This window comes from Amphiura filiformis, chromosome 6 (genome assembly GCF_039555335.1).
Source record: "Amphiura filiformis chromosome 6, Afil_fr2py, whole genome shotgun sequence".
NCBI lineage: Eukaryota > Metazoa > Echinodermata > Ophiuroidea > Amphilepidida > Amphiuridae > Amphiura > Amphiura filiformis.
The window spans coordinates 77,975,886-78,001,106 of record NC_092633.1 but is presented as its reverse complement, the minus strand read 5'-3'; the positions used below and the strand labels follow the sequence as shown (position 1 = coordinate 78,001,106).

General features: G+C 40.1%; 1 protein-coding gene across 1 annotated transcript in view; it reads left to right on the top strand.

Moving 5' to 3' along the window:
* The window catches only part of LOC140154784 (uncharacterized), a 77,682-nt gene that overhangs the window by 16,793 nt on the left and 35,668 nt on the right, over positions 1-25,221 (top strand). Inside the window, exon 3 of the mRNA XM_072177351.1 lies at positions 17,767-17,889. Coding sequence (XP_072033452.1) covers positions 17,767-17,889 — 123 coding nt within the window. The remainder of the gene's footprint in view (positions 1-17,766; positions 17,890-25,221) is intronic.

The window sequence follows — 25,221 nt, the reverse complement described above, 5'->3', positions numbered from 1 at the left end:
TGGTCTTGAAGGAGGCCGGCACGGTTTCCAAAAGTTCCCTTTCCATCGCTTCGTCGACGCTCTTTACAGCTTCTTCTTTAATCTCCCCTTCTTCTTCGTCCTTCATCCGTTTGACCGTAATGTTCAGAGGTTCTTTCGAGCGACGTTTATCTTTTTTAAGGAACCGTTGCAACGTCTGGTGGTAGAGTCGCATCATATCGTGCGTGGAAAGATCGGTGCGGTCCAGTGTGCGCTTCATGTCCTTTTCCGTATCCCCTATTTTTTCATCGTCGTTTTTTGGACGCGGTCATTGACCCTCTCCAGTTCCCGCGGATCGATCAGAATCATTTTCTTGGAGTATTTTAAAGCGGACATCTTTACTTGAGAAGCAGAGGTACGAGCGCTCTTAAAACGGGAGCGAGGAATGCTCCGACGAATCCTCCGTGTTGCGTAAGAATGGTCTTCTTCTTCTTGCGCGCGACCTTTTTATTAGTTAGAGCGCGCAGGCGTTTTTTGTGCGACGAGAGTTTCTTCTTTTGTTTCGGATTGAGTCGGACGTGTCCCTTGAGGAGATTCAACGCGCATTCGCACAAGGAATCGACGAGACCGTTGTCGGCGTGCTGTATGACGGCTTTCCTCTGACGAGGATTGCATATACTCAGAAACCGAAGAGCGTCGGCGTTTTGTTTCATTCTTTTCGACATGTTAATGCTCGAATGAATTATTCTAATCGCGACCGTCACTTTTATACTCTCGGAATGTAGACAGTTTGTTTCAATCCTTCAAAGATGTCGGTACGTAGTCTCAAATCTTCGGGAGTCGTAGCTCTCAGATCGACCAGTAGATATCCGTACCGCTGTTTGGTAGCGTCCATGAAACTCTCCTGCACGTACTTGACGCGCCCGGGAAAGATCTGTTTGGCTAAGTGAATAATCTGCGAATTATCTCGGGGATTCTTGAAGAGAACCATGTAGTGGGCATTGAGAGAAATGGTGCGGAATTGCTTGGACGCTAAGAATAGATTCTGTACGATAAAGATGACGGACATGTTACGATGATGACTCGTCTTGGTAAACATGTTCATCACCCTGGTATCTCCGGACAATTCGGCCATGAGATCGTCGATGACGACTAGATTTCTGAAGTTAGGGTCGATCAGAGATTCCATGTCGGAGGGAAATCCTTCTATAAATTGAATGTTCTCGAAAGATTTTCGCATGTCGTCTTACGCGGATTGGTATTCCCCGTAAAGCCATATAATTTTATCGGGCGGACCGTCTACCGTCATATCCCCTTCAGCGATGAGTCGTTTGACGAATTGAGTTTTCCTGAACCCGTAGGTCCAGAGACGATGGCCGTGTAGGGATGGGCGAGTCTCGCGTCCATGATAGTTTTTGATAGCAGAGTCTACGAAGCTTACGTTCCTTTTCAACGCGTTCCACTGATCGATAGACAGGTAAATACCTCGTATAGTAGGAAGGATTCCTTCCTTCTCCGCGTCACCTACGAACCGTCTGATATCGACGCGCGCACTGCCGCGGAAATGACACACGCTGAGGTATATATCTTCTCCAAGGTGAAGCGCGTGTTGAGGGAGACAGTGCGTCGACTCTTCTCGAAATTTGACTTTATCGACGTTAATCGACTCGGTTTGGTAAGACGCAAACGGTAGCGTCAAGTTGTGGCACAAATTAAAGGAAGTACCCTCTCGATGTTGTGTGACGGTCAATGCAGCGTTGGTGACGAGGAGTAGAGCCAGTCCGATCATGGGAAAGGTGGAGTATTTTTTCAGAGAATCTTTGCAGAGACATTGTTGCGCGCGTGCGTTCTCGACCTCCAGTGCGTTCTCGAAACTAATCGGTTTTGACAGCCTCTTTTTCTACCCCGTAACCGTAAGGTAAGGTGTCGAATCCGTCGGAGATCCACCTCTTGTCGAACACGACCCTGTAATCTTTCTTGAAGACGCGACTCTCGATGTTCTTGGTCTTGACGTTACGCACGATCTTTCGAGGATCAGTCACCTTCACTCTGTCCCTTCACCGTGTAACGTTAATCCTTTGACCATTCGTTCCAACGTCGAGGCGTTGACCAGTTTTGAATTTCGCGCGTTGAGGGTGATACCTCTCACTTTCATGGTTGTTTTATCCGTATCTGTGGTATAATAATAATTTTTACAACCGCCTGACACGAAAGCGGTAATATGGTTCCCGTCGTGCGGGGCGACCTCGTCCGTCAATTGACCGAGATAATCGCCGGTCGGAGGCTCCCAATCTCCCGGGCGACTGAGGAAATACGACGCTATCTGAAATGAGGGGAAAATGAGAGTAGTTAAGAAAAATATAATTTGAAAATACGGATCATAAACAAAATAAAAACTAGAAACTTACCCGTATCTTGGTACATGGCGCGATCGCCTAATTTTTCCAGAACTTCGTACAATTTGAGTCTGGCGTGACAGGTCGTAAAGGCCGCGATAACGACGTTTGTTTTAGGGTTGATCTTGGCGAATTCTCCTTCTTCTTTATACGTTACTTCGACAACCTCTTCGTTGATAAGTCTGATATTATCGACCGTGATGGTATCGTCCGTCAACAGCTTGTACACTTCGGAAGGATCGTCGTGTATAACCGTCTTACTCAGGTTGGATCTTTGGGCAAATTTTCCCTGTAAAAACAAAGGAAGAAAATCTCGGTAAGAATTTGTTTTTATCTATTTAAAAAAATATGTCAGATGCCCGATGTTAGCGACGATACTCACGCACATACTGTTTAAACAAAGTTTAGCCAGAGATCTCATCCCGGGATTCTTCGCGATGTTGTCCGGATCCAGTCGTATCCCTTCATTCTCGTAATAGTCGTCGACGTAACGTCGTTTATCTTCCGGCGTCACGCACCAGTCGGGGTACCCGCTAGCTTCTTGTTTCAATCGGAGGAATCGGTCGATATACTCGGTAAACAAGCCCCCAGTCTTTGTCTCTTTGTCGTACACGGCGCGTCGTTCCCAGTGCCACAACACCTCGGTACTCACGATCCGGTAGCCCATCTCCACGGCCTTCTGGACTTCCAAGGTTACCCACGTTCCCGGATGGTTCGCTCTTCGTCCGAATGAGGACAGTAGGCCCGATGTTTCTCTTCCATACACGTACGTACCGCATAGGGCGAATATCAACTTGCCGTGACGTCGGGCGGGTAATACGGGATGAAACAACCATCGCGGCGGCAGGACCGTGCCTCGAATCAGGCCGAAGTAAGACGATACGTCGTCGAAATCGGTCGTGTAGATCTTTGGGAAACCGACGATGTACTCGCTATATTTATTCGTCCATGGATAGAGGCTGATTCAAAGAATAAAAAATAAGATCGATAAAATTAAATAAATTACAAAAAAGTGAATAAAAACAAACAATTACAAGCGTTATTTTGAATCGATCGATCGACTTACCTCGTAAAGTCCAGGTATCTGATGACCTCTCCGTCCGCGACTTCGTGAAAGAGTTTGTTCGTCTCGGTCCTGCCACCGTACAACGCTTCTCTACAATCCAAAGGTTCCAGATGGCGGGAAACGTCGATCCTTTTTCTCACGTCGTCGGGTAGATCTTTCCACGTCTTTTTCCAGTCGTGTTCAAAAATTTCGACGATTTCGTAATCGGGGTAATTGAGCTCCACTTGTTTCCTACGTAACAGAGTCTTCCTGTACAGCTCGGCCATTGGTTTCCCCGAGATGGGATTGATGGTATCTTCGTCGAAACAGGACCTGCATCCGTGAAATAGGCAACCATGATAAGAATAGATCTTACGATTTTCGAGATCAATACCATCGGCAGTCACTCTTCCGTATAGTTGGGCTTCCCCTCCATTCATGGCGTGTAGGATATAGCCGTCATCCTTCATCGCTTCGTAATTCAACCATACTATAGAGTCCCTAGAAAAATTCTGACCGGGTCCGTAACCGTGAGGAGGGATGATGGCGATGGTTTCGGGTTGTAAAAAGTTGCGGCGTAATACCAAGTTACAGGCTGCTGCGATGGTGATGGGGTCTTTCAAAGGGTCTACTCCGGGATCTTCTAGACCGGTCTTGGTCACCTCCATGAACATGGTCCGGAACTGCATGCAACATTTTCGAAGGATATCGACGTCGTTGATACAGTATTTCAATAACTCATCTTGCAGAACCCATTCCTTTCCTTTCTTCTTTTCGTCTTCGTACCATTTTACGAACTCTTGCTTCCTCGCTTCGGACATACCCTCCGGGTCGAAATCTTCCATGTCAGGTAGCTTTCCTCTGTAATTCTCGTTGGCTTTCGTGTTCTTCAGATGCGGGTAAAATCCTTTACAAAGCTCTTGGATCCCGAAACTTTTTGGAAGCTTGGAAAGAGCCATGGGGAAGAAGTTTAAACTGTCCTTGAAGACGATGCCCGATTTGGGCACGGTGATGGACATGATTTTTGCCCCGTTCATGATGACGTCGGGTTTGACGTTATTGTCGTACAAATACTGGAGGATAAAGTACCCGTCGTAGCCCTTTAAGTTATGAGCCAGACATATCGCGCGTTTATGGCGTTCGTTCTTGAGAACCCACAGACAAAATTCTTCCATGCAATCTTTTCCTCGGAAGACGACTTGCTTGTCATTGCCGCAGAAGTCGCAGATCGGTCGATCGGCGCACGTTTCGCATACTTTTTGCGCGACGCAGAGGCAGGGTTTGTGAATTCCCGTCTCCATCTGAGATTCCACGTCGAAAAAGATGTAACTGAACGGTTTCTCTTTTTTTTCCTTAACTTCCACCTTTTTGATAAAGCATCGGTGACCCACCTTGAAGTTTCCAATGCAGACGCGACACCAGATATCGGTACAGTCGTGTATTTTACCTTTTTGGAGGTATTTTTTGTTGACGACTCTTTCGCACTTCTCGCATTTGTAGTACTGGCTGCAGATCGTACCGAACTTCTTGATGCTGGAACCGTTCGCTTTATGATTCTCGTAACATCGGGGGGATTTGAAGTACCGATTACAATCGGTACAATACGTCCAAGCCTCGATCTCATCGCTCGACTGACAATTTCCGGAGTAGCATACCTTACAGGTTTTTTCGCATTCGTGACGCTTCTTGTCATTGTATGCAACCTTACACTCGTGGCACCAATAACTTCTGTTCAGATAAGACGACATGGAGGTGATGAGATCGAAATGGTTGTTGTTGTACAACAAATAGATTCCTTTGGATTTATTCGGCCCTTTCCAAATAATTTTATCGAACTGTTCTTTGGAAACGACCACGAATTGATAGTCGGGAACGACTTGCTGGAAAGCTTCTACATGTTCTGATCCGCACGCTTTAAAAGGCATCTTGATTTCCTCATGGAGTGCCGTAGCGCGTGTCGTTTGGTGGAGTCCACCTCTCCTGATATCTTTCCAAACCCATTCCGTTAATTTCAGTTCGTGGTTCGCCTTACCGGTTACGATGGCTCGGGCCAGACACATGTTATCGCTCTGGTTGGAGATGGGTACGATACAGGACAAATTTTTCTTCTTTTCCTCCCAGGTCTGAAACATAGGTCTATCCGATTTCCCCCCTTCCGGCATTTCCATATGCACGAAATTAATGTCCATGTCGCTGTTCAATTTCACGTCCTTGTTGGATTGAAGCACGTGCTCTACCCTCGCCATGAATCTATCTATAGTGAGATCATCTTTCTTGATGAAAGGTAGGGCTATAGGCTTATCTAAACCGGGAGCTTGCAGGATAATTCGTACCATATCTCTGGGACGGATACCGAGAGTCAAATTCTGCAATACATCGTCTATAATCCCAGACAACAGAGGCAAGGCATCCAGAGCTACTTCGTCTAAATTTCTCAGTCGCAGTCGGTAATCCGTAGCCGAGGCCTTGTATTTTTTGACGCGTTTCGTGTTCACGGCCTCGATGCTGTAGTATCGGGACAGGTCATCCGACTCTTCTCGCTGTTCTTCTTTCTCATCGGAGTTTAAGGGGTCGTCTGTCGTCAAATCATCCACACTGTTTTCAGCGGGGCGTTTACGACTCCCTGTTACAACGATCTAATAAAAACAAAAATAGTTGATAGCTTGAGTGATTGTCTTAAACTTTTTTTAAACGTTGAACAAATAATTACTCATTCATCCTACTATGATGAAACACAACTATGGGACCCACGATCCTAGCAGAATCTTAATCAGTTTAATGGCACGCAAAATAACGACACGAATGACCCGTGTTAAATAATAACGAGGAAGTTTAAATAAAATACCGAAATAATGTTCTTATGACATTAAAAAAAGTAACTAAATCGATCGGAAATAGAAATGAAGACCTATAGGCCTAGGCCTAATAGTAAAATAAAAGTAGGCCCCTAATAAAGCTATGATTTTAATCATCGAGGATGCGCTTTAATTAATAACAAATAACAAATGTGATCTGAAATCGTGAAGTGAGTGCTGAAAATGTAAGGATACTTGCAGGTTTATCACGAATTTCGCGAATTTGAACTGTAGGTGCATGATTAGCAACATTACATCCATATTTTCTCAAATTTTCTCTATGAAGTTGTACTTAATCGATAAACTAGTTACCGTTAGTCACGCAGTGTGTTAGTTACAACATTAAGTATTAGTTTGTATATGATCAAAACATTTTCCTTGTTAATCGAAAGCGAGCCCTCAATATAATTATAGGCCTAGACCTATTTGTATGCAATATTTATCCGCTTGTAACGAAAGATGGCGCACTATCATAGTCCATTCATTCGTCCATACGTGCATAGGGTAGGATACACGATGCACGCAGGGAGCGTGATTACAATAATTATAAGTTTATAACCTCTACTCGGTAAATAGGATATGTTATATCCTATTTAACAAGATGAAAGAAACAATTAAGAGAAAATAGTAGACCTACAGGTTAGGTCTAAATCATGCACGATGCGGTAAAAAAAGCGGAAATTAGTGTAGGTCTATTTATCTTAGACCTATAAAGAAGTTCAATACACTTACAGTTTCATCCACAACATGCAGTACAGGCACTGGGTTTTCACCACCCGCCATAGAGTCCATCGGAACATTCCCCGCAGTGTCCCCTTCCCTGAGCTGAAGAACTCTATTAGGCCTATATGCCAAGCGAGTAGCATCCGTTTGCCAATCATCCTCTTGTATGATAGCGTTCAGTATATCCACATTGTCAATCCTTCTAATTTCGTCCTCAGTCATAGGGTCCATGGTTCCGTCCATTCCACTGCTCTGGTAAATCCAAGATCATAATGAGAAAATCTTTTGGTTCATGGCTTTATATAATGCAACACAAGCATCGGTTTTTTGCAGGTACGGACGTATCTTTACAAGCAAGCCACCTAAATTGTCATTGGTTTACGTTGAAAAGAAAACCCCGTGAATTAGAGTATCGATTATAAGAGGGCGCAACACTAAATCACTCCGCATTTTATGTAACAACGAAATTCGGCTAATATAGTCCATAGTGAATATGAGATTGTAGCAACCATATCTACCGACATGTTCACTTTAAATCACTCAATATCGGCTCATATGAATTCGACAAGTGTCTTTAATGATAACATGCAGATAAAAACTGGACAATTGATCTCAAAAGCTATTCTGTGTGGCGGATTAAGAGAAAACCCGATTTTGAAATGTGAGTGGTGAGTTTAGTATATTTTTAGCTCTTTTTTTTTGCACCACAAATTAGCGAAAAAAGTCAATGGTCATCGATATATGCCGACAAAAGTTTTGGAATCTAGAGAAACAGAGCTTTAATTTGATACCAAATTTATTTTGCCAAGTATTGCAGGGACGCCAGAAATGGCGCTTGAAGTAGGCCAAAATCACACGTTATCCTATGGGGCGCTGAATTAGTGCTGCGCCCCCTGAAGCGACCAATTCGCGTGAAGCATGATGGTTAATAAACACTCGCAATTCAGGGCGTAAACCACCAAATAACTCCTCCATTGAAAAGCACGTAAAAATCAACTTTTTTAAACGGCGTTTTCTACCAGGCGTGACAATATTTTTCACTTTTTACGTCATCCCTGTATTAATTAAGGACTGAAATTTTATTTAAGCTTCAATTTTGGGGAACTTTATAGAATCAGTTTTTATTAAAAATGTTGAAAAGCGACGCCGCTATTTCAACGCCAAAACTAGCATTAAAACTTGTTCCGTTAGCAGTAATTCGGACAGGGCCTACTTTTCTTGTGAAATCGATTTGTATAATTTCATATCTATTTTAGTCATTAATAGGCTAGCATCTTTCATTTAAATCAGAACATGTCAACCTCACGAAGAATATGGTCCCTAAGGACACTACATTGTCTCCAGTAGCCATATACTTTTAACCGGAACTCATCACCATTGCACCTTTCGCGCAGTGATTTAGTGTAATACGCCCTTCAGTCGTTAACGACATGATTCACTCGCAAACCGTTCTTGGTTTACACGCTTCACTCGCAAGCCACCTAAATTGTCATTGGTTTACGTTGTTAAAAGAAAACCCCGTGAATAAGAGTTTCGATGAAGCGTGTCGTATCTTAACAAATCACGTGGTGCATGATGGGTAATAATTGCATTGGTAGTTTGTAACTACACCACATTTCGCCATACTGCATTTTAGAAACGCTTGCTGTTAGAATAAGAAAAATTTTAATTGTAATTATTGCACAGGTCACGGCGACCCTGTGACCTTTCCGGAAAAAGCCGAGTGGCAGGTTTTTCAAATAAATATTTTCTGCGTAAAAACTGTACCATCAGATAGGTAATGGAATATATGAATATTAACTGTACATCTATCACAACAATTTTTGATAACAACTTGCGTCACAATTGATCTAGTATAGAAGGTAGAGAATTTATTTCAATCTTATATACGCCATTTTTTTTTTGGAATTAAGTGAAAATTAATTCTGTAAAAACTGTATTTTTTAATGTAATTTTCACATTAGACCCGACAAAAGATTACCGTTTTGTTGTTATGATAATCTAATCTTTTGATTTCGTAAATAAAATTAGGGGTCTAATGTGGATTTAGGATGTAAACTGGAACAATCCAATGCCTTGTCAAAATCATTTGCTTCAAAATGGAGTTCGGATGCACTTCGTAATACAACTTCCGCCACTACGGGAAAGCACATGCACAGCAGAGCACGTGGCCGGTATCAAAATCGATTTTATGTATTGTGTATGTAGGCCTATTCATAGGACCCTCGTATTAATTGTCTCTATGCGCTTGAGAATTCAACAATATAAATAATGGTAGCTTTATTATAATACACATTAATGTTTTAAGCAGATAAAATTCCAAAATATGATGCAGTAATGCAGTTGCGATTTATTAATATTATATGTTTAAATTTTCACGATGACACTATCAAGTTCTTCGTGGTCGAGCGGTCTAAAGGCGCTGGACATATAGTATACGTGATAGCCAAAGCGGTGAGCCGTGAGTTCGAATTAAAATTTTAAAAGAAGTTTAAAATTTTACTTTTAAAATAAATTTCATATTGGGGAAATGTGACTGGGAGAATTTATGTATGGCGTGGAGTGGTGTGGTTTGTAACACATTGGTATCACTTCACAACTTCTGAAGACATCATCATGAGCAGCACGCATTGTACATAGTAGGCCTATATGCATGTACATACTATAGGATATAGTGGACTGCGTTATATTAGCTTTAATATGATATACTGATGGATTTGTACACGATTAATAGTGGTGGGATAGTACTGATAGTGAACATGCATGGATCAAAAATCAACAACTTTAACAGATCTACAGGAATACATTGTTTTGACGTCATTTTCTATTGACAGGGACACACGGTATGTCTAAACTAGTTTATATCTATTATTATAGGCCTATATTTATACTACTACTAAAAACAACATCAAGTTGTGTTTCTTTTTTTCTTTTATTATTGATGGTTTAAAAAAACCCTTTATTTGTATTATTAGGCCTAAGGGCCGGTAGACCTATACTGTATTTATGTGAAATGTGAAACTTAAAAATTGAGTTTGGTAAAGTTAAACTTTCTTGCTGGAGTTATGTAAATGGTCTCTATGAGTTTCTATGCACGGAAAGATCACTGATCATGCTGATATATCATAAAGGTATACTTGTAATTAACCTTAATGATTACATTACTTGTTTTATCAAACAAGTTGTGTTTGTTATATGTGACGTATTATGTTAATTATACGTGACGTATGAGCTATGTAAAGTTAGAGTTACATAATGGTCACAGGAAACAGGAAACTGTCCAGCATTTGATATTAAATAATGGTCAATAATTTTCACATTAACATTTTATTTGTTTCATTCAGTTTAACTTAATTTTCTATTTTACTAGGCCTAGGCATCGATTTATTTATATATTTATAAATTGACATATTAATATTTATTAACAATTTTATAAAATGCATCGAATGAACTGAAATGATTTAATTCGTGTGAAATGAATTTTATTAAAATAAAATTAATTCAGATATGAAACGAAATAAAATGAATTAATTAATGAATTCAAACGAAGTGAATTCATTCAAATGAAATTAATCAAAACTGAATTAAATTACATTGAAATCAGATGAACTAAAATGAAATGAATTAGTTCCAGGGTTGACTGGTCAAAACCTGCTTTGTCCGGTTTAAACCATGTTTAAACCGGACAAAACTGGTCAAATCTGGTCAAAACCTAATTTGTATTTTAGAGTTAAATGAAGTTGATGTATCATGTATAACTATAACATAACTATAATCACTACTTGGATAATAATAGAATAATATGATTTATTTGTCAATTAATTAATAAATAAATCATTAATTAAGAAAATATAGATAAAAAAATGTCCCTTCAAAAGCCAAGTACTTAAACAGCAAATGTTAATGAATGATATGAAAAATTACTAGTACCGTTCCTCTAATTAAATTAAACTATGAGGGCTGTGAGCATGATATTTTACATTGAAACATTGATATTAAGAAATATTTTGGAACTGTAAAATTGAAACTTGTTCTGCAGTCCTTTGAAGAGATTTGTGCCAAATAGTCTCAGGCATGGACATGTTAATAGGAAAACTAAAACCAAGGGGGGGGGGGGCATTGCTTTTTCATAATTAGACTAATGGATTTAAACTCTAGCATAGCCATTACACGGAGTATGCCTAACAGTGATATCAATTTGTTTGTTTGTTGCACTTGTATGATACTGGCATACAGTGTTTGTATTTTATGTCAAGTGAGGTAAATTTTTCCTTAGTTTAATTTGATTTTGTAGTAAATGGTATTTATTTTGACCAGTTTTGACCACTTTTTAACAGGCCAACCCTGATTAGTTCAAATGTAATCAATTAAACTGAATTAAAATACATTGAAGTCGAATGAATGAAAACGAAATGAATTAGGCCTAATTCAAATGAAATAAATTAAACTGAATTAAAATACATCGAAATCGAATGAATTAAAACGAAATGAATAAATTGAACTGAAATAAATTGAACTGAAATAAATTACATTGAAATTAAATGAATTACAACGAAATGAATTAATTCCAATGAAATAAATTCCAATGAAATAAATTACATTGAAATGAAATGAATTAATATGAAATGAATTAATTGAAATGAAATAAATGACACTGAATCAAAATTACATTGAAATTAAATTAATTCAAACGAAATTAATTAATTCAGACGAAATAAAAATGAAATAAATTACATTGCAATTAAATGAATTAAAATGAAAATGAATTCATTCCAATGAAATAAATTAAAATGAAATAAAATAAAAACGACTCTTTCATCATATTCATGACGTCGCGTTACACATATTTCGCCACGCCTACCTCGTGAATATTCATGCTAATTAGCATCTCATGAATATTCATATATGCTAATTAGCCACGCCCATCTCATGAATATTCATATACGCTAATTAGCCACGCCCAGCTCATGAATATGCAAATCGACCGTTGACCCCTGATGACCTTTGACACGGAAGTGACATCATCGTGACCTTTGACCCATGACCTTTGACCTCTGTTGACCTTTGACCCGGAAGTGACGTCATCGTGACCTTTGACCTTTGACCTCGATTGACCTTTGACCCGGAAGTGACGTCATCGTGACCTTTGACCTCAACCTCCGAAAAAGGCCACACTTACTACTCATGATGGTTCGGATTTGGAACAATATAAACTAAAAGATGTGCACAGGACGATTTTCATAAGATTATTCCGAACGTTCTTAAAAGTTTGAGTTGTACCAGAGAGATGTATAAGGGACTTAAGAGTAGATGTGTTTTCAGGAGATAGGTAACCTCTACTACCAATTTCAAAAGCATGAATATTGACTTTGAGCCCCTTTTCGGTAAGATCATTAACAAGATTATTATTTCACCTTTAAATGTTATATTTAGTAGTAATGCCGTTTTTATACATTGTTTTAGACCAGAATTTAAATAGCATCCGTAATTTTCAATTTCAAATGAATTATTTAGAGAACAAAATAACTCTTCTTGCTATCCGTTGACTCAAATCATAATGTAAATAAGGTTTTATTAAGAGTATTTTGCTTCCCAACGACTATACGTGATCGGGGGCAAACAAATACATTTCTTCAGGGACATAATAACTTAACTCGATATTTTGACTTTTTCGAGTCATCATCATCAGTCGCCTGCGGAGCAGGCGACTACAAGCTTTCTCCAACTGTTGCGATCTTGGGCAAGCGAAACAATTTTGTTTGGCTGCAGCATCCCTTCAGTATCTCCCAGGAGGTGCTGTAAATACTGTAAGTACAGTGTCCGCGGCCGTCCCGGTTTCCTCTTCCCATGTGGTGGAATATAAAGGGCATATTCTTTCACAGGCTCGTCATCTTCAAGACGCAGTATATGGCCGAGAAATTTGAGTTGATGAATCTTGACTCTGGCAACCAGTGGAGTGGTGTTGGTCAGATTGTAGATGGTTTCATTTGGGATCCGATCCACACGCTTGATGTTTAACATGACTCTGTAGCAAGATGTTGCAAAGGCATTGATCTTGTTTTCCATGTCCTTTGTGATTCCCCATGACTCTCACCCGTACGGAAGGCTAGTGACACAACTTGTCTCAAACAGCTTGATTTTTGTTCCGATTGGCAGGGATGGGCTTCTCAAAGGCGTTCCAGTTTCCAGAAAGCGGCCCAGGCTAGTGCTTTTCTTCTTTTTAGCTTTCCTACACTAGAGCCCATCTTGGAACCCAAGTACTTGAAGTCTGTGACATGGTTGATGGTACTACCATAGACTTCAAGTGCTGGCTGTGCGTTACAGTTTGCAGTCATATATCCTGTCTTAGGTGCGCTGATGACAAGGCCTAGATCTGATGCTGCTGTTGCAGTCCTAGTAAGCTGTGACTGGGCCCGGGCTATAGAAGATTCCAACAGGGCAATATCATCAGCAAAATCCAGGTCATTCAGCATCCTAGCAGGATACCTGCTTGACCGACGTGGGTAGGTAACAATTCCAGCATCAATTCCAGAAGTTGAATTTCTTCACGAGGTAGTCTACCAGGATAATGAACAGGAATGGTGCCAACACATCACCCTGAAGCACTCCAGCTGTTACTTGGAAAGGCTCTGAGATACTTCCATCTACCATAACGGCACTATTGGAGTCCTTGTAGAGCACCTGGATGGCATTGACCACAACTTTTGGTATTCCATAATGCCGCAGCACTGAGAACATGACGGACCTGTTGATGGAGTCAAAGGCTTTTTTGAAGTCCACAAAAGTGACTGTCAAGGGAAGTTGGTACTCCTTGAAACCTTCCATGATCCTCCTCAAAATGTGTATTTGCTGAGCACAGCTTCGACCTGATCTAAAGCCAGCCTGGTTGCTTCTCAGTAAAGGATCAATATGAGGTCGAATCCTGTTCAGAAGGATCTTGTTGTACACTTTTGTGGCAATGGACATAAGCGAAATACCACGGTAGTTTGTCATGAGAGAGAGGTCGCCTTTCTTTGGTAGAGGAATGATGACATTTGTGACCCATTGACGTGGCGGTGTCAGCGTTGAGAATACTTCCATACAGAATTTGAGAATCATATCAATCATATGCTATCCCCTCCTCCCTGAAGTGCTTCAGCAGTTATAGCACAGTCCAATGCTGCTGCCTTGTTGGTCTTCATGGCTGCTATTGCTTTTACTACTTCTTCACGAGTTGGGGGCTTAGTGATAATAGGAAGATCTTTAACAGCTGGTGCAGGAAGTTCTGAAGCTGCTGTGCCACTGTCGTTGTTAAGGAGTGAGCTGGAATATTCCTTCCATTCCTCAAGCAGTTCATGGTCACTGGTTGGGGCTGATCCATCTCTCTTTTTGACTTTTACCCCTTTCCTTGAGTTCTTCCCAGAAAGCGAGTGTATGATTTTCCAGGTGGTGGTGTAATTCCTCATTTCATCGGCCAGCTTCCGGTCTTCCATCTGCTTATTGAGTGTAGCAAGCTCATCAGATTTATAGGAGTTGTTAAGGCTGGTGTTCAACTTCCTCCATCTTTCTCTAGATTGTCGAGACTTTGAAATGGAGTACCGCTTTTTGGCCTCATCCCTTTCAAGGTTAAGTCTGATGGTTGCATCTGATACCCAACTTGGCAGTCCGCATGGCTTTTGCTTTCCAATACCTTCCTCAGCAACTTCACGAACTGCTGTCTCAAAGGTCTCATACCTATCAGAGATGGGTGTGGCATCATCCATACTCAAGACCTGGAATCTTGCTAGGTTTTCCTTTGATTGTTCGCAAACTGGCAGCTAGACGGACGCTCACAATACGATGATCGGAGTCCACTTCTACTGAATTGTATGCTCGACAGTTGCGGAGAGAATTTACCCACTTGCTGTTTATTAGAATGTGGTCTAACTGTGCATGGGTTGATCCAGCTGGATGGGTCCAAGTCTAGAGACGATTCCTGGGTTGGGGGAATCTCATTTGGGCCGGTCTGAGGATGTACTCCTGGCAAATGTTGACCAGACGCTCACCATTGTCATTGGTTGAATCATGGTAGCAGTATGGACCAATCACCAAAGGATGGGAAAGATGACTATCTGTTCCTATTCTGGCATTAAAATCACCAAGGATGAGATGGATGTCGTGCCTTTTCATACCATCCAAGTGGTCAGATAGAGATGAATAGAAATCCTCCTTGTCAGAAGATGTTGAGCACTCAGTGGGTGCATATACAACAGTGATGCTAAGCTGAGGGTTACCATGGAATGTTACAAATAGTATCCTCTCTGAAACAGCTTCAACACTCTTAAGACATCTGTGAACATGCTTGGACAAGACCAGACCCACTCCTCCATGCCTTTGCTTGGTAGCAGAACTGTATACTATAACCCAGTTCCTATCGTCTGACCAAAGTTCATCAGTTGGGCTTGGTGTAATGAGACGATGTTCTTGAATTCCGGCAATGGCAATACCTGCATCAGCACAGCCCATGAATAGCTGATGGATTTTCCCTTGTTGATTAATAGTACGGACATTATAAGTAGATATTACAAAAGGTTTGAAGGTAGACAGGCGACAATAATCAGGACCAACAGTTCGTGATGGTGTGCCGAGTTCCCGCTGGTCCGTCATGGAATCAACAGTAGACTGCCGCTCATCTACCCTCGGAATATTAGGAGATTTGCTTGTAGTTTTCGTAATCATTTGAGTTGCAGGGAATTATTTTAGTCCAGTCCCGGCAGCTTTACGGGTGATCAGCCCTGTTTCAGCTTATTTCTGGACACACAGCAGCCGAGATCTACCAATATGCTGTAGTTCGCCTCTGATCTGGAACATGTTGGCCAGTGTTGGAAGGTTGACCAATGATGACATGTTCAACACCAGCCTATTGACCGTTGGGAAGTAAATCTTCCTCTTCCGCTCTTTGGCCCATGATGAAAATTCGGAGCCATTGAAATAGGCTACTCCAATATGAAGAGAATCACTACGTCTTTGTCCCCTTAGAATACTCAAGAAAACAAAGATGGAGCTTGATGTTCATGGCAAGAGACCTTGGAACTAAACTAGCCCTACCAGAAAAACAACACCCGATCTTACCGCACTGTTCTCCAGCAGTTTAAGGACAAAGTCCGGCCGGAACATAACTCACAAGTGCTCTTGAAAGACCTGGTATTAAACCTAACCTAACAAATACCACGAACACCAAGATATGAGTAACTAAAAGGGGAAAGAACGGAGCAATATCTCATCATGATTGTGTCGCTGGCTGTACTGTCTACATCGTTGCAGTAGCAAAAACGTCACCCTCATAGCCGGGGTGCCTGAGTCATAGTTACGTGTTTCTTGTCTGCGGTCTTTGATTTTCTGAGTGATGAACCCATGGTTGGTGGAGTTTCCGGCCGTGTTTTTTCGTTAGCCTGTGGGGTGCATCAAAAGAGATGAATTCCGCAGGTTATGAGGAGTGCGGCTGGGGGGTTTATCGGCTGTGGGTTTGTTGCTCGGGAGGTTGAGGATGCGGGTGGGAGGCATGTGATGGTGACTTGGGCACTTTGGTTGTGAGGCTGACGATACTCAAAAAGGTTATGATGACTGATTTTGATGTGTACTGTTTTTGATATTGAAATATTGTCTGTAGTTAATTTATTCTAAATGTAGTGCAATCCATATTTACTATGTTTATATCTTCACTATGGCTCAAGGACCACAATGGAATTAAGTGTACTTTTATGTGTACTTTTGTGTTTTTATCCTTGGTATGTACCTAAATAAAGTGAAATGAAATGAAACCCTAACCGTACCAAACATCACAAAACCACAGTTCACAAAGCATACAGGCAGGTATCCCACGTGATGTGATTGCGTCATCATGCGAACATTCATATGGTCACGCAGGCGGCGGATGACATGATCGAGCCGGCAACTCGTGAAACCGCCCGGCCGTATGGCATTTTCCATATACTCGGTTAGTTTTGTGGGGTTCATTATCGAACCCCAACGGTTTTAGCTTGTATTTATATTATTTATCAACATAGGCCTATTTGTTTGTGATATTTCAAGCGTTTTAAAATTTCAAAATAATCCCATTCAATTACACGGTCGACGATGAAAATTTACTGAATTTAGGGACTGCACGTCATACACCACCTGGGTCAGGAAAAGCTTGGCCGGCAAAGCTACACCCCGTGGCAATGTCTGGCACCCGAGGGGTCGGTGGTTCGTGAAGGCTCAATTCAACACTCGCTTGATATTCGAGGAATATTTATATATTTTGGACCGAAATATCAACTCATCCGATCGATGTTTGACATACTTCACTAAATATATAAAAATATATTTCACAAGCATTTAGGTCAATTTAAAAAAATTAGAATATGTAACTTTAAGGGGGTACTACACCCCTTGATACATTTGTGACTATTGCATTTTTCTCAAAAAAATAATAACACACTGGTAACAACAAGTTATGTATATCATAGGGGCAAGGAATCCAGTTACTACACTGGAATTTCAGTGACTCAAGACAAGCGGTGCGTTATATATGATAAGAAAAGAGGTACCACTATAAGAAAAGAGGTACCACTTATATAGTTAGTATCAGTAGCAGTAGTAGCTAGTATTAGTATTATTATTCTTTCCCCTGTATATTGATGACGATTAAGCATCATTAATTAGATCTCGTTCGCTAGTTTGTAATGTTTGAATGTTTCCATTCAATTGTATTATTATTAGTTTATTATTATCATTATTATTATTATCATTATTATTATTATATCTGTCCATGTCATTTTGCATGTAGATCCTAAGAAACTTCTTATACAAGATGTCATGGCTTCCGGTCATTATCACGTTTACAGTGCTGTTAAAGCAATTGACCGCGATCGAGATGCAAAAGATGAAGGATCGCCATGCTTTGTATCAGGTAAGATCAGTAGCGTAGCCAGCGGTGGGGCAGAGTGCCCCCCTGACAAAAAATGAAAGAAAAAAGTGCCAAAAAAAAAAAAAAAATGAAAGAGAAAATCAGGAGGGCAAAGGAAAAGAAAAAGGGCATGGAGCCCCTTTTCTAGCAAAATTCAGGACCAAAATAGTGTAAAATACAAAATTTGACAATAAAGCCCTTTTCAGCCGGATAATGGGCGAAAATAGTGTAAAATACCATTTTTTCACGTTACGCGCGCACATCATCCAAATAAGGCCTTTTTCGGGAAAGTCGAAGGCATACAGTCTGTATGTATTGTATGATGCAACTGCAATTGTTTCGTCTGTGCCCCCCGAAATTTTATTTTGCCCCCCCCCACCAAGAAAGCTGGCTACGCCCCTGGGTAAGATAGTGAAGGTTAGTCAAGAGTCTGTGAAAATACACTGTCAAAACATTATGTGGTTTAAGTTTACGGAAATATCCGGCAACAATGTTGCCAGAGTTGTTCCTTAAAACATAACAGTTCTGTAGTATAACTTTCCGTATCAGAACATTTATTGTTGCATAAAAGCTATACTCAGAGGAATAACCAACAACCGGCTGTTTCGTATAAAACAATCTTGGTGGTAGATTAAAGAAGGGTGGCGGCGGATTCATTATTTCCGATTCCACCTTGGTTGATTTGAATGACCTTGATGTCCACTGACTCCACTATGGAATTGCATGCCAGTATGTCATTTTTTCATATGAGAGCCAAACAAACATGAGCATTTGAAGGCAATATGTCAATAATGCATATATGTGACCTGTCACGGCGAATGAGCTGTAAATTCCTCCCCCGGACAAAATTGTTTTATTTTGTGTTTAGAAAATATACATCATAAGCTTTAAAATTGTATATTATTTGACTTCAAACGATATCCAGTAGCGGGGTTATGGTTTGTTGAATTTTGCTCCTTCAACAAAATGGTAGCTTTTTTCGTTTCTACGTGTGTCTCTTTTCCACATTGCTTGCAATAAATACCAAACAGTCATAATTGGCGGTCATATCAAATCATCCCCATCCCAAGTCAACGAGGTTCAAGAAAGTTCTCTCATTGTTAATTGTTGGTTATACATAACTATACAAAATGCAATGCCTGGTAACCCACCACTTGAACAGGATTTAGCCAAAGCAAACAAAGACCAGAGCTATTAAAAATTCTATTACCAACTAAGGTAGAAGCTTATTATCCTCTTCAATAATAGGATTATTGATTGGTGTTTGACTATCAAAATGAGATAGATGTCGCGCCAGCTAGAGATGCCGATGAATACGACCTGCATACACAATTTACACTGTAACTCAGAATACAATTTAGGGAATTTACGGTTCATTCGAGCTGTACGGTCACATATAGAATGCACAAATTCCAAATAAAACCTCTTTTAGCCCTATAATGTTTATATTATGCTGGGTCAATGAGAAAATATGGGCTTTCCGTTGATATCAAAATAGCCAGTTTGTCGAAGAAAAATGAAAATGAGCTATGATCTTAATTTATCATCATACTACGGAAAGCCCAATCGGACATTGTAACAGCAACGATGACATATACGCCAACGATGAACGTACATTCATTGTTGCTGTAGTATTGTGTTCATTGTTGCTGCTGCATGTTTTCATCGTTGCTGAATATAAATTTCATTGTTGTCGTAAAATCGTTTTCATCGTTGCTGCGTTACGTTTTAATCGTTGCTGAATATATGAATTTGTTGTCGTTGCTGTTCATTCTATTCATCTTCATCGTTGTTAAACATGTTCGTTGCCGTCATGATTATAAACGTAGTGATATTTCTTTAATATATTATTAATTTATTAATTTATTATTTCAATATTTCTTAATATCTTGTTGTAATTGGCGTTATAAAGAATTTACCAACAGCATTTACTAACTAACTAAAGAAAGAAAGAATAAAGTATGTAAACCATTCATTAATCATGAAATGCCCGGGTGAAATGCAAATAAGCAATTGCAACCAGTGGTGTAGCCGGGGGAGTACCTCCAAGACATTTTCATTGATAAAAATGGGGACGGCAAAGAGTAAAACAAAGAAAACAGCAACAATGAAAACCCCAATAACAGCGACAATGACGAAAACAGCAACAATTGAGTAAAACAGCGACAATGAAGAAAACAACAACAATGAAATAACACCCACCAACAATGAACAATAAACAATAGCCTACATCAGCGACAATGAAGAAAATCAGCAGCAATAAAATAATACAACGGCGACCATTTACTGAGCCACTGCATTGTCGCGATATTAGACTATGCCATAGTCGAATTTTATTAAAAATATGTTAGTATTTATAATAGTCATGATGAACCCATTTCGTTGAACTCAAAATTATACTGATGTTTATTAAAATTAAAGTATTCAATAGTAAAATGGTCATAAAGAGTTAAAAATATCAGACTAGACTAGATTAGTGACAATAAAAGTAATTGAATGCAACATTATCTTGCATAATTATAACGGCTCACTTTAATACTGAACAATTCTGATTTTGGAATCTACCAGTTTATTGATAGCGAACCCCGAAATTTCGACTATGAACTTTGAATTGTAAGCAGAACTTTACCCCTGGACTTTGCTCTCTAAAACACACTGTCAAGCATACTTGTTTATCAGTCCATTAACCACAAGTACTAAGCATGGGCGCGCTAGATGTTTGATGAGAGATTAACTTTCGCGTCAACACAAAAACGCCGCAAATACCACAGACAGTTGTTTACGGTGTAGTTAATGGTAATGGCGCGGGCCCAGACGATTTAAACCATAGTGAGGTATGGGCGACCAATCACAAGGCAGATCCATTTAAAGATGCATTACATCATGGCCAATTTTAGTTAGGCCAGAAATTGGCCTAACTCTCCATAGAGTCCCGTGTTAAAAATCTTAACCGCAAGGCAATGTCAGTAGTCCACTTGGGAAGCTAACAAACAGAGGGAGTAGGGTAACTGATCAGATGTGAAAATCTATCAATTGTGCACACATTAATTAAATCAGAGTTTTAAGCTTAAATACAATATCCATAGTTTGCACAATGGGCAAGTGGACTACGGGATAGTCTATCGCGATATTGGCGCAACGATGAAAACTTGACCCTACGGCAACAACGAATCACTCCATAGACTTGTGTACAAATTTTCATTGTTGCTGCTGTATGTCTTCATCGTTGGTGAATATCCGATACAACGCTCTGCAGGGTCTATTGTTCTATTGTTTCCGATTAGAGCGCTGACATATTGGAAAATGTTGCCAATTCATGAGAGTGTACATTCAACGTCCAGTTTGCGAAATTGGGTGAGTTGTGTTTGGTAGGTGTGAAATACATCTGACTGGGCGTTTTAATTACGTAACGAATAAAGGCATTGACATCGTCGAATGGCTGCCCAGTGCTGTTATGTGTTTAGTTATTATATAGGCCTAATAATTATTATTAAATGTATTCATCATTCCTTTCTTTTCCCTTCTCTGTACTTATTCTTTCCTAGGCCTACACTTTATCACTCCCTCGCTCTCATTGTCCCCTCTCACCCTCCCTCTCATTCCCATCATTTTCCTTATATTTCTATTTATCTACTTGTCTGTATTATATCTTTTTATTTCTCCCATCCTCCAGCCCTCTCTCATTCTCCATATCCCCTCCTCCCCTCTTCCTCCCTCCTCCCCTCCCAAGACTTCTCACAGAGGTGAATCTGCCCCTCCCCAACCCCCTCCACTCTTTGTGTACGCCACTATTTCTATACCAATCTCCTTCTTAAAATAAAATTAAATGGAAATTTCTTAAAACAACCTTTATAGGCCTATACTTAAACTTCCATGTATTGTATACGTATAGTGATTACCATTATAGTGTAATATAGATGTATGGACTGGATATGGCAGCCTTCATACATTCTTATTTACTAATTCGTACCCTCAAACGTAAATAAAATATTTTCTATACCGCCCTCCCCCGTATTTGCCCCTCCCCTTTTAACTAAAAGGAACATAAAAAATATTAAGAATAGGGGAACACCGTTCTTCGAGGAGACAATGGACATCTCCATGTTCCCTAATCTCAGGGGAACACCGTTCTTCGAGGAGACAATGGACAGTGCAAGAACCTCATCGTGAAAAATTTGTGTTAAGTAAGTTAAGTAACCTACACCTTTTGAACACACCAACACGATACTACCCGACACGACACGACACGATTAGCATGATTAGTATCACAACTAGACAGGCAAGGCCTATATCATACTTACTATAATAGATCACCTCCAATCACGACAACTCGAACACAACTTACTTATTATGGCTACGTAGTCCTGCTGTTACTTTTTTCTTTCTAGCCAGAATAATCCGAATCTGTAATTGACTTCCAACAAGCTAAATTTGGGCTGAAACCCACCTTTTAACAATTTTTAACAAAAAATTAAATCTATCCGTGATGTGCACTGGTCTCTAGGAAAACAGTCAATGACTGGCCAACGCCCTAGCGCCTACCTTCGTATAACCCGCCTAACTCTTACGTAACATTCACCAATGTTATGCAAATAGGGTTCCTGGCTCATAACAGAAAATTCATTTATTTACTAATTCGTACCCTCAAACGTAAATAAAATATTTTCTATACCGCCCTCCCCCGTATTTGCCCCTCCCCTTTTAACTAAAAGGAACATAAAAATATTAAGAATAGGGGAACACCGTTCTTCGAGGAGACAATGGACATCTCCATGTTCCCTAATCTCAAGGCATAAAGAGCGGGCAAAAGCTGGATCAAGGAATAATCGTAATGCAATGGTTATGCTTAATCTCATGTATGTTATTATTTAGGCAATTACCTTACTTATAAATTACTACTACATTAACAACCTTTTCTATCAATAGGCCTATACCTCAATTGCAATAATCTTCATTCTGACTACTTTAGAAAGTCCTCACTTGACTGCTAATTAATATCTAAAACTGCATGTCTTTCACTTCAAGTTTCATGTCCAAGTGGCAATAACTTCTATAACTTACTCAGATGCCTAAACTCATTGAAACTGCCAATTGGTTCTGTAATGATTCAGTCACGTAACCGTCTTTAGCGCTCTCAGACCGCCACCTACCATGCTTTTTAAAAAGACGGTCCGGTATTCCTATATTGGCTGCTGCTGTGGCCCCTCCAGCTCTTAAACTGTGTAGTCCAAATCTTTTGGAGTCTACTCCAATACCTACCAGAGCTTCTTTAAGCAAATCTCTACATCTAGAATATGACATCTTACCTGCCCTCAGGAAATACTTTCCAGATGATTTCATAAACACAAGAGGTCTGAAGAGATACTGATCAGACCCATCTAGCTGAATACCAGCTAATGTGATGTACCTATAGAACATACTGACCGGGCACGTTATTTTACCTGTAGCCGCTATTATAAGCCACACTCCATTCTTAAATTGATCAGTTTTACTTTTCACTATAAACAACCTCATATACGAACCGAAATACTGAATGTCACAAACTCTCAACTCTGCAAGCTCAGAGTGTCTAAGGAAACCTGCGTAAGATATTAGCAGCATGGCACATAGCCTGCATCCCGCCAGACTATCTGGCGAACAATTCTTCCCTACTATAGCATGTAGCATTTCTGGAGTTATGGGTTCCTTTTTTTCGGGGAACTGGTTTCTGACTTAGCCTTTTAAGCCGTTTAACAATAAATGCAAGATTTTATATTCACACGGGTTATTTTTAACTAAAAGTGAACAGTCATGATACCATTTAATCGCGTAAAACGCACTTTCTATTCTTGAATAGGGGGCCTCTTCATTGTACAATTTAATCAAATAGCTCGCTATATCGTCTTTAATCGCGGGAAGATACGAAATATTTCGAGACAGACTCCATGCCTTCCAGTTCTCGAATGCTCGGCTATACTTGGCAACCGTGTTTGGCGCTCTAGAAGCCAATAACGCCTTTTCCAGATTCAAGTCTCCAGTCACCCCATCTCTGAAACAAATTAAAAAACGTCTATCAGCGAACGTTCGCTTTTGTTGAACTCTTCAACTTGGACTTGACTATTCTGTACTCGGCACTAAGAAAAGACTCCCAGTGGATCAAACTCGTTATATTGTATACGTGTGCCCAGTGGCTTTCCGTATTTATATACAATCACATTCCTTCTATAATCTGTGATACAATTAACACCGCATCTCCCAGTGGAGATTAATAAACATCTCTTGCCCAGTGGCTTTGTTGCTATTCAGAGCAAACACATCTTTCTCCACGCCTTAAAATGTAGACGCTTTCAAAACATTCATCACCGTTTTGGTGCCGTTACATTATAAGGGAATATGGATCATGTTTATAATATAATTTGTTGTAATTAACACAAGGCTCCGTTTAACCTTAAACACAACACGGCGCTAGTCATTTTGGGGATCCGAACAGAGAATTAGGATTCTTTCCTTGCACGAAAATATGCTTCGGATCATTGAACCTTAGTTCATTCACTATGGCTTTCTTGTATTTGCTATGTGGTGAAAAGAGAATAGGCCAAAATGCAGCCGAAGTCCAGCAAGGTACTACTAAAGTTGCAGAAGCCTTGCATGCCACTAAGTGTTTAACTGCCTTGCTCACCAAAGTTATTGGTGGAACCAACCAATTCTGGGCTCCAGCCCAATCACATGTAAAGGCGTCAACGTGAGCTGTTTTGGGCGACCAGTACTTTGAATTAAATGTTCTCAGTTTTGTGTTGAATTCATCAGCAAACCGGTCTACAGAATGTGGTCCCCACATTTTATCAATCATGTCAAAAAATTCTGGACTCACACCCCAATCGTCAAAATCTATTCTCCTGCTCAGCTCATCAGCTTCAGAATTTTCAGACCTGGGAACCCAATTTATTTCTATTTCAATGCCTTTGTTCTTACACAAATTGTAAATGCTCAAAGAAATTTCCTGTAATTCTGGCTTCATGCTACCTTTAGTGACTATGGAGACCACGCCTTGATTATCGGTAGACAATGATATCTTCTTTCCTTGTAATTGGGGTGTAAAGGCTTGCAAAGCTAAAAATACACCTTTAAGTTCTCTCCAGGTGGAACTCTTTTTGCTTTCAATTATGTTCCAATTCTGAAAAAACTTTAATCCCCACACTCTGCCGACCAGGCCCTGCAACCCGAATCACTAGCATCTGAATATACTAAGCATACTGGACAAGAATATTCAAAGAGAAGTCTCTTATTCAACTCTACTACATGTTCTCTCCAAAAAAATAGTTCTTCTATCACACTACTGTCACTGGACAGCTTATA